The following is a 15,282-nucleotide window of genomic DNA, read 5'->3' on the forward strand; positions in this document are numbered from 1 at the left end:
AAGTAAAATTATATATATTCTCTGGAGCTTTGTTTCAATTTTGACAAATAGATCTGCTTGAGTTAATGTGAACAGAATTAAGGAAAATATGTGAGGTGTAGGATTCTGTTCTTTTTTATAATTGTTTTTCATCATCAGGGTCTAGATCCATGTATTTACATTTAGGTTAATTTACTTTCCAATTATCTGTTCCTCTTCCAAGAAAGGCAGATGTACATTTCTCTCTTTTACTTGCATTTTGTTCTCCCAAGCAGGAAAGAAGTCAGTGTACTTTCTAACAAGTGGTCGAAAGTGGTGTCCTATATATTGAATTGTTAATTTGTGGCACTATCAGTTTCCTCATGTTTTTCAGAATGAGTCTCATTCTTTATAGTTGACTGATCCTTATGATTCAAAAAGTTGAATCAAACCATTGATATTAAGACCTTTACATAAGCCTCATACGTTCTTGCACATTGCGCAATTTTTAATTTTTAAATTTTAAATTTTAATTTTAATTGGTATGATGAGTGCATGAGATTGCATGTGATTGAATGAATGCTCCCACTTTTTATTACCCTATATTGCTGTATTTATGTGTTCTTAATTATCACGTGGGGATTGTTTGAGTGAACGAATGAGTGTGTTTGATTCGGAGGGCCTGTCAGGAAATGCGGGAGCTATAGGTGTGGTTGGAGGGACCACGGTCACGGGAGTGGGCCGGAGCATTACGGTCGTAACGGGGAGGGGCAGATATGGCGGGGACTTTAGGGCTGGCCATTACCGGGGAAGGAGGGTTCGCTACGTCACAGAGATCCCTCCTTCCGGCCCTATGAGTCCCACTCCGAGGCCAGATGGCGCGAGTAATCAGGACCCTGGTCTCCGGATGTTGTCGCTAAATGCCAGATCTGTTGTTCACAAGGCTCCCCTCGTCCGGGACTTAATTTTAGACGAGGGGGCAGACCTGGCATGTATTACTGAAACCTGGCTGGGCCCGGAGGGAGGAGTCCCCCTCGTAGAGATGTGCCCAGAAGGATTTCAGGTGCTTCATCAGCCGAGAGCTCAGAGAAGGGGTGGGGGTGTGGCTATTGTTATTCGGGAGTCTTTAGTACTTCGTAGGATCCCTGCTCCGGAGCTTGTCGGGTGCGAGTCTCTGCTAGTGAAGTTGGACCTCAAGGGTCAAGTGGGTCTGCTGCTAACGTACCTGCCTCCCAACAGCGTTGCAGTAGCCCTCCCCTCGCTCCTCGAGTCGGTAGCCGAGCTGGCAATTGAGTTCCCCAGGCTTATGGTCCTGGGGGATTTCAATTTGCCTACGCTCGGTGAACACTCTGATGGGGCGCAGGAGTTCATGGCTTCCATGACAGCCATGGGCTTGACCCAGATAATTCGGGGCCCAACCCACTCTGCGGTCACACGCTCGACATTGTATTCCTCTCGGAGCAGTGGACTTGTGATCTTGGTCTGAGGGGTAATGAGATCATACCCCTGTCGTGGTCAGACCACTGCCTACTGAGGCTTGACTTCCGAAGACCAAACCCCCACTGTAGGGAGGAGGAACCGACCAAGTGGTTCCACCCCAGGCGACTTATGGACCCTTCGAGGTTCCAGACGGAGCTTGGGGCTATTCCTGATACTCTCGCCCACAGTCCGGTAGAGACTCTGGTTGCTGCCTGGCACTCGGCAGCATCAGAGACCCTTGACCGGATTGCGCCACTACGGCCCCTCCGAGGCGGCGGATCCCGGAGGCCTCCTTGGTTCACCGAGGAGCTCCGGGAGAGGAAGCGCCGGAGGAGACGCCTAGAGCACCTGTGGAGGTCCGATAAATCCGAACCAAACCGAGCACTCTTAACAACCTGCACCAAGGAGTACATCAGGGCACTTAGGGCAGCAAAGAGATCTTATATTGCCACCTTGGTTGCATCCGCCGAGTCCCGTCCAGCCGCCCTGTTTAGGATAACCCGCTCCCTCTTAAATAAGAGGGATACGGGGGACCCCTTGCAGGGTAGGGCTGAAGACTATGCCCAGTTCTTGGCGGACAAAGTTGCTCGATTTCGGTCGGATTTGGACTCCACCTTTGCAGATCCAGCCGAGGCACGAGTGGACGATTTGGTAGACCATCGCTGGGTTGAGTTTCAGGATGTTACCCCCGGGGACGTGGACAAGGCCATGAGGGCTGTGAGTGCCTCCACCTGCGTACTGGACCCGTGTCCCTCCTGGCTGGTTGCTAACAGCAGGGAGGTGACACGGGGCTGGATCCAAGCGGTTATTACCGCCTCGCTTCGGGAGGGGCACTTCCCCGCCGCACTTAAAACGGCGGTGGTGAGACCCCTCCTGAAGAAACCATCTTTGGATCCAGCCGTACTTAACAACTACCGTCCAGTCTCCAACCTCCCCTTTATTGGGAAGGTTGTTGAGAAGGTGGTGGCCTACCAGCTCCAGCGGTCCTTGGAGGAAGCCGATTACCTGGACCCCTTCCAGTCCGGCTTCAGACCTGGTTACAGCACAGAAACCGCTTTGGTCGCATTGACCGATGATCTCTGGAGAGCCAGAGATGGAGGCCATGCGTCCATCTTGGTTCTCCTTGACCTCTCGGCGGCTTTCGATACCATCGACCATGGTATCCTTCTGCGATGACTGCGGGAGGTGGGGGGGGGAGGCACTGTTTTGCAGTGGTTCTCCTCCTACCTCTCGGACAGGTCGCAGTCGGTGTTGGTTGGGAGACAGAGATCGACCATGAGGCCCCTAACATATGGGGTGCCGCAGGGGTCGGTCCTGTCCCCCGTACTATTTAACATCTACATGAAACCGCTGGGCGAGATCATTCGGAGGCACGGGATAAGATACCATCAATACGCGGACGATATGCAGCTGTATCTGTCCGCCCCGTGCCAACTCAATGAAGCGGTGGACGTGATGAACCAGGGTCTTGAGGCCGTCAGGGACTGGATGAGGGCTAACAAGCTTGTACTCAACCCAGAAAAGACCGAGTGGCTGTTGTGTTTCCCTCCCAATAATTTGGTTGGTGTTCCATCGCTCAGGCTGGGGGGCCAAATTTTACACCCCTCAGACAGGGTTTGCAACTTGGGAGTCCTCCTGGATCCACAGCTGACCTTTGATTACCACCTGTCGGCTGTGACCAGGGGGGAATTTGCCCAGGTTCGCCTGGTGCGCCAGTTGCGACCCTACCTGAATCGGGAGGCTCTCACAACAGTCACTCGCGCCCTCGTGACCTCTAGGCTGGAATACTGCAACGTGCTCTACATGGGGCTGCCCTTGAAGAGCATCCGGCGGCTTCAGCTAGTCCAGAACGCGGCCGCGCGAGTGATTGCGGGTGCGCCTCGGTTCACCCACATAACACCTATTCTCCGCGAGCTGCACTGGCTACCTGTTGATCTCCGTGTGCGCTTCAAGGTGCTTCTTACTACCTACAAAGCCCTTCATGGTAGTGGATCTGCGTACTTGGGAGACCGCCTCCTGCCAATCACCTCCTCTCGACCCATAAGATCTCACAGATTAGGCCTCCTCCGAGTGCCATCTGCCAGCCAGTGCCGGCTGGCAACTACGCGGAGGAGACCCTTCTCAGTAGCAGCTCCGACCCTCTGGAACGATCTCCCCGTGGAGATTCGTACCCTCACCACCCTTCAGACCTTCCACACAGCCCTCAAGATCTGGCTATCCCGTCAGGCCTGGGGGTAGAGAGTATAATCCGCCCCCACCCGAATGTTGAATGAATGTTGCTCGATTTTAAATTATACATTGTGTCTATATGTTATTGTATGTTTCCCCCTCCCATACAAGTTGTTAGCCACCCTGAGTCCCCTCAGGGAAAAGGGCGGCCTATAAATAAACTCAACTACAACTACAACTATTGTGTCATGGCAATGAGGAACAGCATTTTTATTTCAAAGCATTTAGTGGCATATTTTGATTTCTTCTTCACACCAAGAAAAGTCTAGAAGTTTGGAGCTAACTCTGAGCTAATGTGGGGGAGGGGAACCTTCACATAGCGATAAAGTTTCTTTTATCTGTGAAAGTCTCAGATTTTTTAATCATGTGCTATCCGGTCAAGGTCAGGTCTTTCAGCCCATAACCATAGACACAGCGCCATGAAGTTCATAGTGCCAGGTTTTAATAAAAAAAAGTCTAGTTCTGTCCTTTAAGTATTGGATTGCCAGTGGATATGTGCTGTTATTAAGGGTGGTGGTGGTATTGTCAGGCATCATCTTACTTGGTTAAGATGACCAGATGTTCAGATTGGTAAAGAGGGACACCTTTGACCGGGGGGAGGGGGGGGGCTTGATTAAAATTTTTATACGGAGCAGCAAAAATTTTCATACAACGCAAAAATAGTATTGTAATATTTTTTTATTTCAACATAACTACAATTTACAAATATAAATTGTAACTGTTGCCAAACATCAAAATTTTAATCACGTGACCATGAGAATGCTGCAACGGTCGCTAAGTGTGAAAATGGTCACTAAGTGTGAAAAATGGTCATCAGTCACTTTTTTCAATGCCATTGTAACTTTGGTCACTATACCACCTTTCTTGCCACAGTTCTTAAGTGAATAACTGCAGCTGATAAGTGAATAACTGCAGCTGATAACTGCAGTCCCCATTTGACTTTGTCCCCATTTGACTTTGTCAAAAGGTCACAAAAGGCAATTAAATGACCCCAGGACACTGAAACCATCATAAATACGAATCTGTTGCCAAAATTTTGCTCGCGTGACCAGGAGGATGCTGCAACGGTCGCTAAGTGTGAAAATGGTTGCTAAGTGTGAAAAATGGTCATCAGTCACTTTTTTCAATACCATTGTAACTTTGGTCACTATACCACCTTTCCTGCCACAGTTCTTAAGTGAATAACTGCAGCTGATAAGTGAATAACTGCAGCTGATAACTGCAGTCCCCATTTGACTTTGTCCCCATTTGACTTTGTCAAAAGGTCACAAAAGGCAATTAAATGACCCCAGGACACTGAAACCATCATAAATACGAATCTGTTGCCAAAATTTTGCTCGCGTGACCAGGAGGATGCTGCAACGGTCGCTAAGTGTGAAAATGGTTGCTAAGTGTGAAAAATGGTCATCAGTCACTTTTTTCAATACCATTGTAACTTTGGTCACTATACCACCTTTCCTGCCACAGTTCTTAAGTGAATAACTGCAGCTGGTATTTTGTATTTTGGATAGAATCTTTTTTTAAATAGTCTAAGACAATTCAAAAAAAGAATCCACACAGAATAAATTGAAGTAAAACGTTTCAAACTATTCCACACAGAATAAATTGAAGTAAAACTATTTTTAAAAATTCTATGCACAATATATTTCAAAGTATTATTATTTATTTTGGATAGAATCTTTTTTAAATAGTCTAAGACAATTTAAAAAAAGAATCCACACAGAATAAAGCTATTTAAAAAAATCCTATGCACTATAAATAAAATATTATTTTAAAATACATTAAAAAAATAAAAGAAAAAAACCCAGCTCACTTACCAGCAGGCACAAGTGAGCACTCAAAGTCAATCCAGAATGATGTAGACGTTAATACAAAGAACTAAGCAAATTAAAATGGTGAAATTAGTCAGGGAAATATTTTTCAAAGAAACTTTGCCACCATTTTTTTCCACATGAGCCGACCTCCAACCTCCGTGCCCCTCCCCCTCAGAAAATCCAGGAAGAAACACTCGCGACTTCTCTAGCCAAGAATTTCCTGCAGCTCTATGGTACTGGGTCATCTTTTCTTATAAAATGAGGTAAAAGGGGCGCAGGAGGGGGTCCGTTTTCTTGCTTTAACGTTTTAATATCTTCAATGAAAGTACTGAGACAGAGAGAGGGTTTAGACAGAGTGTGTTTTGTCTTGCCCCAGTTAGGATTTCTTAAGCAAATCCACTGGGCTTTCTACATGAAGCCAGAAAATCGGGACTTTTTAAGAACGCCCCGGAACACGGGACAAATTGTTATAAATCGTGACTGTCCTGCCAAAATCGGGACATCTGCTCACCTTATACTTGGTATGTATGCTTTTATGATATGCTTTTAAGTTTGTTTCTCTGGGTTAATAATAAAGTTTAAAAATTTCTTCATTTACTGGAGTGTTCATTGTCCTTGGATCCAAAAGAATCAATTGCCTTGGTACTAATAACTGCCCTGCCACTCAGCAAAACTTTAGACTATATTAAGAGTAGGGACACGGTGGCTCAGTGGCTAAGACGCTGAGCTTGTCGATCAGAAAGATCAGCAGTTTGGTAGTTCGAATCTCTAGCGCCATGTAACAGAGTTAGCTCCCGTTACTTGTCCCAGCTTCTGTCAACCTAGCAGTTCGAAACCATGTAAAAATGCAAGTAGAAAAATAGGAACCACCTTTGTGGTTCCTATTTGGTGAGAAGATAACAGTGTTCCATGCACCTTTGGTATTTAGTCATGCTGGCCACATGACCACGGAGACGTCTTTAGAGGGCACTCGCTCTAGAGTCAGGAATGAACCTTTACTTTTAAGAGTATTTTATAGGGTATAAGATTAAAAAGCATTATAAAGGTTGACATACTGCAATGAAGTTGCTCCCTTTCATTTAGGTAATAAAATGTTTATTTTTCGTTAGCTGAAAAATTATGTTTGTTCTTACTTTTGATTGTCATTTGACAGATAAGCATAAAGCTTTCTAATAACAAAATAGAAACCACATACCCGGAATGAAAATAGAACAAAGAGTACCTTGAATCACAATTTGGAGTTCTACAATAAAGACACTGTTTTTCTACTGAACAGCAGTTGGTACAATGTTGACATGGTATTCTGCTGCTGAATAAAAGATCTTAGATCAGCATGATGCAAGCTACTGCAAGGATAATGCTTAATTGTCCTGATAACTTCAGCCTACCTTAAACTTGTTTTTAACATCAATCTGGAAAGCTGATCACCTTTAGTGATGGTCTTGATGCAAAGAAGTTCTCAAATTTTGTACACAGTTCTCTAATACAGTTTTTTCCTTCTAAACATAGTCTTGACCCTACTGAAGTCAATAGCTTTTAAAAACGTTTCACGTCCTTTATTTGGAGATTATGTTCACATTAGGCCTTTTTAAGTTCATAATGTATATATGTTTTATATAAAATATATAATAGTTTTCCCCTTACTTCTCTATGAAGGGACAGCATTTGCCTTATGAAATGAAAAAGTTGAATTGAGAGTAAATTTGCTCCAAGTAGTAAGAATTAATTGCTGGAATATTGGATTCATAAAAAGGGGAATATTAACTATGCAATGAAACATGAAATCTCAGAAGGTGATAAAGCAACATTTGTGCTAGAAGTTGTACTAAAACAGTGGAGGTATTAAATTGGTTGATTTTGTGTTGTGAAGTTGTTTGTAACTCATTCTTAAAAGCTGATGGAAAGACAGAAAAAGTAAACTTTACTAGTGTATGTTAATGCTTCTTATTCCTTTCTCTGTCTGGTTCGATTCTAGTTTTCTTTATTTTATTTTTTGCATTTTTTTGTTTTTAAACATAAAAACAACATAAACAAATTCTCATCCATTACAGCATGTCGTTTGGTTACAAGTGTTTTTGCATCCATATTCTCAATTACATATACAATCACAGATTTTCCATCTAATATAATTAGATACCTCACTTTCATTGTACAAAATATATTCAATTATGGTTAATATTCCTTTCTTTCCAATAAACCTAATTCCATTACATTCTTGATTGTGATTCTAGTTTTCTTTATGATTCTTCCACCACACCAATACCAGATAACCGAGGGAAAACTTTTCTGTATGGCTACCATGTAAAGAAATAACTCAGGAACTGGAATTTTCATTGATCACCCAGTAGATTTTGCTGTCTTGAAAAAGTCATAGGCTACTAGGCTACTTACAAGATTATATACCCTGTTTCCCTGAAAATAAGACCTCCCCAGCTAATAAGCTCAATCAGGCTTTTGATTGCCTGCACTAAAATAAGCCCTTCCCGGAAATATTGCAACACAGCAGCAGCCATGATGTGACCACGCTCGCTGCCTCCTGCACCACAAAAATAATAAGACCTCCCCCAAAATAACTGCTTATTTCGGGAGTCAAAAGAAAATAAGGCCCTGTCTTATTTTGTGGGAAATACGGTAGATATATGTATATGCTTTTAAGTAGCGTACATTCTTATATGTTATTTTTCAAAGCCATTGGAAGCCAGTTGTACTTCATCCAATTGCAACCCTTCTTGTCATATCGTACCAATATCTATCCAAATAATTTGGGTTTGTGACAGCCTCTTTTCTGTATGTTTTATAGAGTTCCAAAGTCTTTGCCAAGAAAGAACTTTCCTACCTGCCGATCATTGGCTGGATGTGGTACTTCCTAGAGATGGTGTTCTGCAAGCGAAAATGGGAGGAGGATCGGGTAACTGTCATGCGCAGCCTGCTCAACCTCCGAGATTATCCTGAACTCTTCTGGGTATGAAACATTACTGTCAAGCATCACAACTGCATTTTTCGAAAGCCTGGCAGGCATAAGGCTAAAATACTCTCTGAACCTAGATAAAATATGTTACATTAATGTTGCAAATCAAGAAAAGGAGATAAGATAGTCGTTTCACTTTCATTTTTCCATTAAGAGAGAGTGCTGGTGGAGTCAAAAGTGGGGTAATTACTTATCCATTCACTGCAAAATGAGAAGGGGAGGCAAAAACCTGCATAGGCTGGAAACAAACACTCAAAACAATAGAGGTGGATTTATTTTGTCACGGGGTTCATGATTTATTTCTAATTTGGGCTCATGACTGGTTTGATGTTATTTTAGTACTGCTCTTTCAAACTGATATTGACCTACGTAGGTTTTATTGTGCATGCCTCGACATATCTATTCAAAAACCTGGTTAAATCCAGGGCAGCTTGTGTATTTTGTAAAAATTTATATGGTTGCATTTTTATACTGTTTGTCAGGTGAAAAGGGTTCCCCCTCCCATGGAATACAGGTAGTCCTCAACTCACAACAGTTCATTTAGTGACTGTTTAGTGACGTTACAACAAAATGGAAAAAAAATGTCTTATGACCACTTTTCACTGTTACGACCTTTGCATCATCCCTATGGCCATTTTACCCCTATGGTCATTTGGTTATCAAGATTCATATTTATGACAGTTGCAGTATCTCAGGGTCATGCATTCACCTTTTATGATCACCTGACAAGCAAAATAAATGGGGAAGCCTGATTCACTTAACAGCCGTGTTACTAATTCAATAACTGCAGCAATTCACTTAACAACTGTGACAAGAAACATAAAGCAGAGCAAAACTCACTTAACAAATGTCTCTCTTAATAACAGAAATTTTGAGGTCAGTTGTGCTCGTAAGTCAAGAACTATCCTTAGAGATTTAGATTGGTGCTTGAAAAGCTCTTACAGGCAGTCCTTGGCTTATGACCACAATTGAGCCCAAAATTTCTGTTGCTAAATGAGTCAGTTGTTAAAGGAGCTTTGCTTCATTTTATGACCTTGTTTGCCACAGCTGTTAAGTGAAAGTTAGTAACACAGTTGTTAAGTGAATGTGGCTTCTCCATTGACTTTGCTGATCAGAAAGTCACAAAAAATTGGTCATATGATCCTGGGATCCTGCAACTGCCACAAATGGGAGTCAGTTACAAAGTATCTAATCACATGATCATGGGGTTCTACAATGGTCATAGATGTGAAAAACAGTTATAACTCACTTTTTTCAATGTCATTGTAACTTCAAACAATCGCTAAATGAACTGTTTTAAGTGGAAGACTATCTGTACTGCCAGTGGTGGGTTCCGGATTCTATTCCAACTGGTATGGTGCAACGGGGCTGGGCATCCACCACAGGCACATGCACAGCATGCGTACTTACCACGCGCGACGCTCCGCAACACCTCTGCGACGCTCCAGCTGCTCGGTGGAGCGTCATACAGGCACTGTACACTTTGTGCGCGCAAGCCCCGATCGGCTCAAATACAGGTAAGGAGGGCAGGCGGGTGGGCTCCCAGCAGGCACCAGTACGCTCGTACCGGGGCGTACTGTTTGTTTCCCACCATTGTGACTGCCCACTCTTAAGGTGTTTGACTGGAATGATGATTTGATTTAAAAGGACAATAAAAAGTAAAGATAAATGTTTCCCTGTCCAGCTGACCAAGGCTACCATACAAATGTAGGTAGATTCAAGATACAACAGCTCAAAGTTACAATGTCACTGAAAAAGGTGATTTATGACCATTTTTCACACTTACGACCATTGCAGGATCCCCATGGTCACGTGATTTACATTTGGATGCTTGACAACAGGTTCATATTTATGATGCTTGCAATGTCCCAGGGTCATGTGATCCCATTTTGTGAACTTCTGACAAGCGAAAAGATTGACTGCTGGAGACTGCTTCTAACATAGAGTGCAATACGGACTGGATTCAGTCTGTTATTAAACTTGCATTTGCTGTTAAACCTGCATTTGGCTTTTACACATTAGATACTGCAGTGAGGATCTGGGTGGGTCTGCCTAGGAACTTGTGTTCTTTAGAGCAGTGGTCCCCAACCCCCGGTCCGCGGACCGGTGCCGGGCCGTGGAGTACCTGGCACCGGGCCGCGCAGCGGCTGGGGGCCATGCAACGGCCGACTCTTCACTCATGCAGCGCCGTCGCCGGAGGGGGGGGAGCTGTGCGGAAGCACAGGAGCAAGTGAGGCGAGGAGGAAGAATCCCCCGCTACTACACCACCCCCTCCCCGAGTCAGCCGTCCCCTCAGTGAACGCCTCCGCCTCTTTCTCCTTTCTCGCTTCAGTCAGCTCGCCTGGAAGCGAGGCGAGGAGGGGGCGGACCATGCGCTGGAAGCGGAGCCCTTGGAGGCCCTGGCGGCTTCCCTGGCGGTCGTTGCTGGCCGCTCTCTTCTTTTTCTCGATGTCCTCCTCGGCTCAGTCGTCTCCGAGTTGCCCAGGGAGGGGCGGCGCGCCCGGGACGTAGACGGCGCTTCCCCGCCCGGCCTTAGCTTGTGAGAAGGAACGGCGGGAGAGGTAGAGAGAGAGAGAGAGAGAGAGAGAACGTCGGGCAGCCGAGGGCGGGGGGGGGTCTTTTGAGGGGAGATCCAAAATTTCGCCAACGGGCATCGGTGAAGCGCGCTCTTTCTCTTCCTCACAAAACACATTTCCTTTCCCCCCACGCGTAGTTATTGGCGATATGGACTCTTGGACTCTTACCCAGCCAGATCAGTATCAAACATTTCCCTGACCTCAGCAGAAGCGAGGTTTTTTCTTCTCCTTTCTCTCCTTAATACTGTATTCTTTTTACATTGCTATCCTCTGGCTTATTTAATTTTGCCCTTGCTCTTTTTATCTTTGACCTTGATTAATTCAGCTGTTTATTCCTTAAAATCTACATACAAAATGGAAGGTGGGATATGATTCAGGTGTTGAATTGGGAAGGTGGATTTAAAACAACGCCCCCTACCCCTGCGCGCGCTCAGCGGGCCACGGTAAAATTATCAAAGGCTGACTGGTCCGCGGCGATAAAAAGGTTGGGGACCACTGCTTTAGAGAATACAGTCTCATTTTCTAAGATAGAGAGTTGCCACTTTTCTCTTCATCAGTTCAGTTATTATTTTATACATATATTTCCATTTCCTTTCCTTCCTCCCTCCCCCCGTTGGTGCCATTTGCTGCTTTAAAAAAGAAACATCTACACCAAACATGGACATTATGTAGCTCCCAAACCACATCCAGCCCTTCGAATATTCCTGTCCAGCCTTCACGAATTACTTTTATTTTGAAGGTGACTGCTGTTTTATTTTCAATTTAGGTATGTGCATGCTTGCATACCTACACACCTGCACAGCCCTTTTGGTCCAGCCCTCCACAACAGTCCCAGTTTCTAATGTGACACCTTGGGAAAATCAATTACCCACCCTTGCTCTGCACATTTTATCCATCTAATTCAGTCCTTCCTATATTGGCATCCAATGAAGGTTGAATAGGGCCACCATGATTCAAACAAGGAGCCCCCACTTTTATTAATTAATAATTTTATATGTCTCCAATCTCACTGATAAGGCGACTCTTACTTCCCCTCCAAATGTAATATGTAATTTGATCTTCAGAATGCAACCAATATTGCTCTCAACCATCTTTCAGGACAACATACTTAACTATTTCTGATACAATGCTGCATTCTGTGACTGCTGCTGAATCAAATAGGAGAGTCTAAATAGGAATTGATAAATGTTTCTGGTGAAATGCTCCTTAATGCACAACTTTACCCTGTTGCAACTACTCGTGCTCAAAATAGTGCTAAATAGCAATATAGTCTTCATATTTTTAAAAAAATAGTTCAAACAGGAAAAGGCCTGTGTTCTTTGTACAAGAGAGAAAGCAGCTACTGGTACTCAAAAAAAAGAACATTGTGATGCTAAAACTGCATGTTAATTGTTTTTACAAAACTGCCTTACCAGCTAAAATATGTAATAAAATATGAATGGCCTTGCAGATTTCTCTTTCTGAATTGTAGACCTTCTGGGTCAATATGTTTCAGTCTTAAGAAAAATGTGTGTATTTGAGATTTATCGCAGTGTTGTGATTAATGTATATATTAATGTTTAGAAGTGGTCTTTGTTTTCCTCTGTGCCCCATGCATTGGCGTGCAATATTCCATAAAGAAATGTACTTCTTCCTCCCACACCCCCAATATATCTCTTCAGTTTCCTTTCTTCTTCTTCTCTTCAGTTTTTGATTCACTGTGAAGGGACAAGATTTACTGAGCAAAAACATGAAATCAGCATGCAGGTGGCTGAAGCTAAAGGCTTGCCAAAGCTCAAACATCACCTCCTCCCGCGAACCAAAGGATTTGCAATCACCGTCCAATGTTTGAGAAATGTAGGTAAGGAATAATATAACCAACACATCTAAGACACTATTTTAATTGGTAATTTATGTGTTTGCAATCAGATGTACGTTTTAGTTAAACTGGCATTTGGAAATGAAGCAAGCTGACATCAACTTTTGATTGCGATATTCTGAAACAGTTCTGTTGAGGGATGATGATATCTAAACAATATCTTCCTTTAAGTCTTTCTTCAAGTCTTATTTAGATGCTAATATCTTGATTTAAATGAGGTGTGAGATTTAGCCACATATAGCTCCAATCCCTTAATTCCTTCCTTTGCAGCAGGAGAAAATAAGCTATGCCTCTTAACAATTACAATTTTCTGCTTTGTTCATTCAATAAGATGTGATTAGCAACTTTGGGGTCCACTAGAATTTAAAAGCTAGGTTAAAAGCTAAAGTAGACTCCCATAAAGTGCACCAGAGATGTTTGGGTTGACATTTTAACTGATCTATAAAAACAACATAAAGTTCTCTTCATCTGGCTATGTCATCACAGCCTTTTTGTAATCTTGTTTGTATTTGGTACTAAACTATAACAATTATTTTTCCCCTTAACTGCCAAAGCTCATCGTTTTGATAACCTGAGCTTACATGGTGTTCACAGAATTATGATATGTTTTGAAACTTCTGAGAGCCATCACCATGTTTTAATGTTCCCTATTCTAGTTTCAGCTGTATATGATACTACACTGAACTTCAGAAATAATGAAAATCCAACACTGCTTGGAATTTTACATGGGAAGAAATACCATGCAGATTTTTACGTAAGGCAAGTACTTTTTTCTTAAGGTCTTTAAAAGGCATAGTGTAATAGTAATCCAAAAGGAACTCTGGTGAAAATGCCTCCAAGGCATTTTGAATTGAACTCTAAAATTCTTTATAACAATAGAGCCTATTATTATACCTTTATATTAGGAGAGCCAGTTCGGTATAGTGATGAAGGCATCAGGCTAGAAACTGGAATATTCTGAGTTCTAGTCCTCTTAGCCCTAGGAAAAAGGCCGTGGCAAGCCACTTCTGAAAAACCTTGCCAAGAAAACTGCAGGGACTAATCCAAGCAGTCTGCAAGAATTGGACATGATTGAATAGAAGAAAAAAAGCTTTATATTGAAACACCAATAACTTGTATTTTTTCCCACCCAAATCTTGTTGCTTACATTCCACCTTAAATTAAAATAAGCAGGGTGGTTATGTGGTTTGTTTTTAATTCTTCTGTCCATCCTGTGCTCTCTTCAATATTTCTAGGCGGATTCCATTAGAGGAGGTTCCGGAAGGCTACCAGGAGTGTTCGGACTGGCTTTACAAACTCTATCAAGAAAGGGTTGGTTTATTATTTAACCATTCTGGTGATGAGTAAGACTTGAGATGGCCCTCCACAGCAATCCCAGTCTCATGTGACCCCTTGGGAAAAATTAATTGCCCACCCCTGCTCTCGATGTTCAGTTGTTACAAATTTCCATTCCTGAAATCTGAAAGTGATTGCTTAATTTTCTTAAAGAGAAGAACTGATTGACTCTGTTGATTTTGCAGATGAGACAATAGCAATTTGGTGGGTGGAGGAAAAATGTATTCAATAGCATCAGGCTTATGTCTTCTATGGTCACCCCCCCCCCCCTCTAGACTAGAGGAACAGAAATACAGAAATAGGGAGAGAAATCACACTTCCTTCTTGCGGTGATGAATTTAGCAGATAACCAGCTCTTTTCCATATTATTCTGACTAGGATGTCTTCCAAGAAGAATACTACAAGACAGGAAACTATCCAGGGATCCCCATTGTGCTTCCTCGGCGGCTATGGCCTCTCTTGAATGGGATTTTCTGGGCCTTGTTGCTACTCTATCCTTTATTCAAGCTGCTCATCAACATGATTAGCAGTGGCTCATACCTGACACTTGCCACTGTAGCCTCTGTCTTGGTTGCAGGTGAGTTTTTTCCAACCCCAAGGCTGCATCTACGAGAAAGGTCCTGTTTACAACCCTACCAAAAACTCTGCATTCAGCATCTAATGTGGATAGATGAATTGAGTGGGAGGAGCAAAGTCGGGGTTTGGTAACCTCAATTTAACTCTGAAGCAAGAGGAGAATTTGGTGATCTAAAATTTCCCTGGGCTGTTGTCCTACAAATTACTTGGTTTTCTAGAAGTTTACATAACTGTTGGAACTGCACTAGGAAATAATGAATAAAAAAGGCAGAAAAAATATTTAAAGCAAGCAGATTTTCAAATGTGTGACTTATTGTTTCTCAGATCCATCTAACTTTTCTCTTTCTGACATTTTCTTTCTTTCTTAAAAATACCCTTATGGCGCCTCAAGGCACCTGGATTTTCCTCCCTGGGATGAATGGAAGAGCAGACAGTGGGAGGGCCACTCCTTCTGGAGCTGGGGAGCCTGGATTGATGTGGCATTTGGGG

The 15,282-nt window shown here is 43.1% G+C and overlaps 1 protein-coding gene across 4 annotated transcripts in view; it reads left to right on the forward strand.

Annotated features, from left to right (window-relative positions):
* Positions 1–15,282, forward strand: part of AGPAT4 (1-acylglycerol-3-phosphate O-acyltransferase 4) — an 85,787-nt gene that overhangs the window by 54,141 nt on the left and 16,364 nt on the right. For all 4 annotated transcript variants that reach the window (XM_087718209.1, XM_087718210.1, XM_087718211.1 and 1 more), the window contains 5 exons: positions 8,281–8,442; positions 12,711–12,864; positions 13,539–13,641; positions 14,118–14,193; positions 14,596–14,794. In XM_087718209.1, coding sequence (XP_087574335.1) covers positions 8,281–8,442; positions 12,711–12,864; positions 13,539–13,641; positions 14,118–14,193; positions 14,596–14,794 — 694 coding nt within the window. The remainder of the gene's footprint in view (positions 1–8,280; positions 8,443–12,710; positions 12,865–13,538; positions 13,642–14,117; positions 14,194–14,595; positions 14,795–15,282) is intronic.

This window comes from Thamnophis sirtalis, unplaced genomic scaffold (genome assembly GCF_051295495.1).
Source record: "Thamnophis sirtalis isolate CommonGarterSnake01/CBP01778 unplaced genomic scaffold, rThaSir2_p1.2 scaffold_6, whole genome shotgun sequence".
Taxonomy (NCBI): Eukaryota; Metazoa; Chordata; class Lepidosauria; order Squamata; family Natricidae; genus Thamnophis; species Thamnophis sirtalis.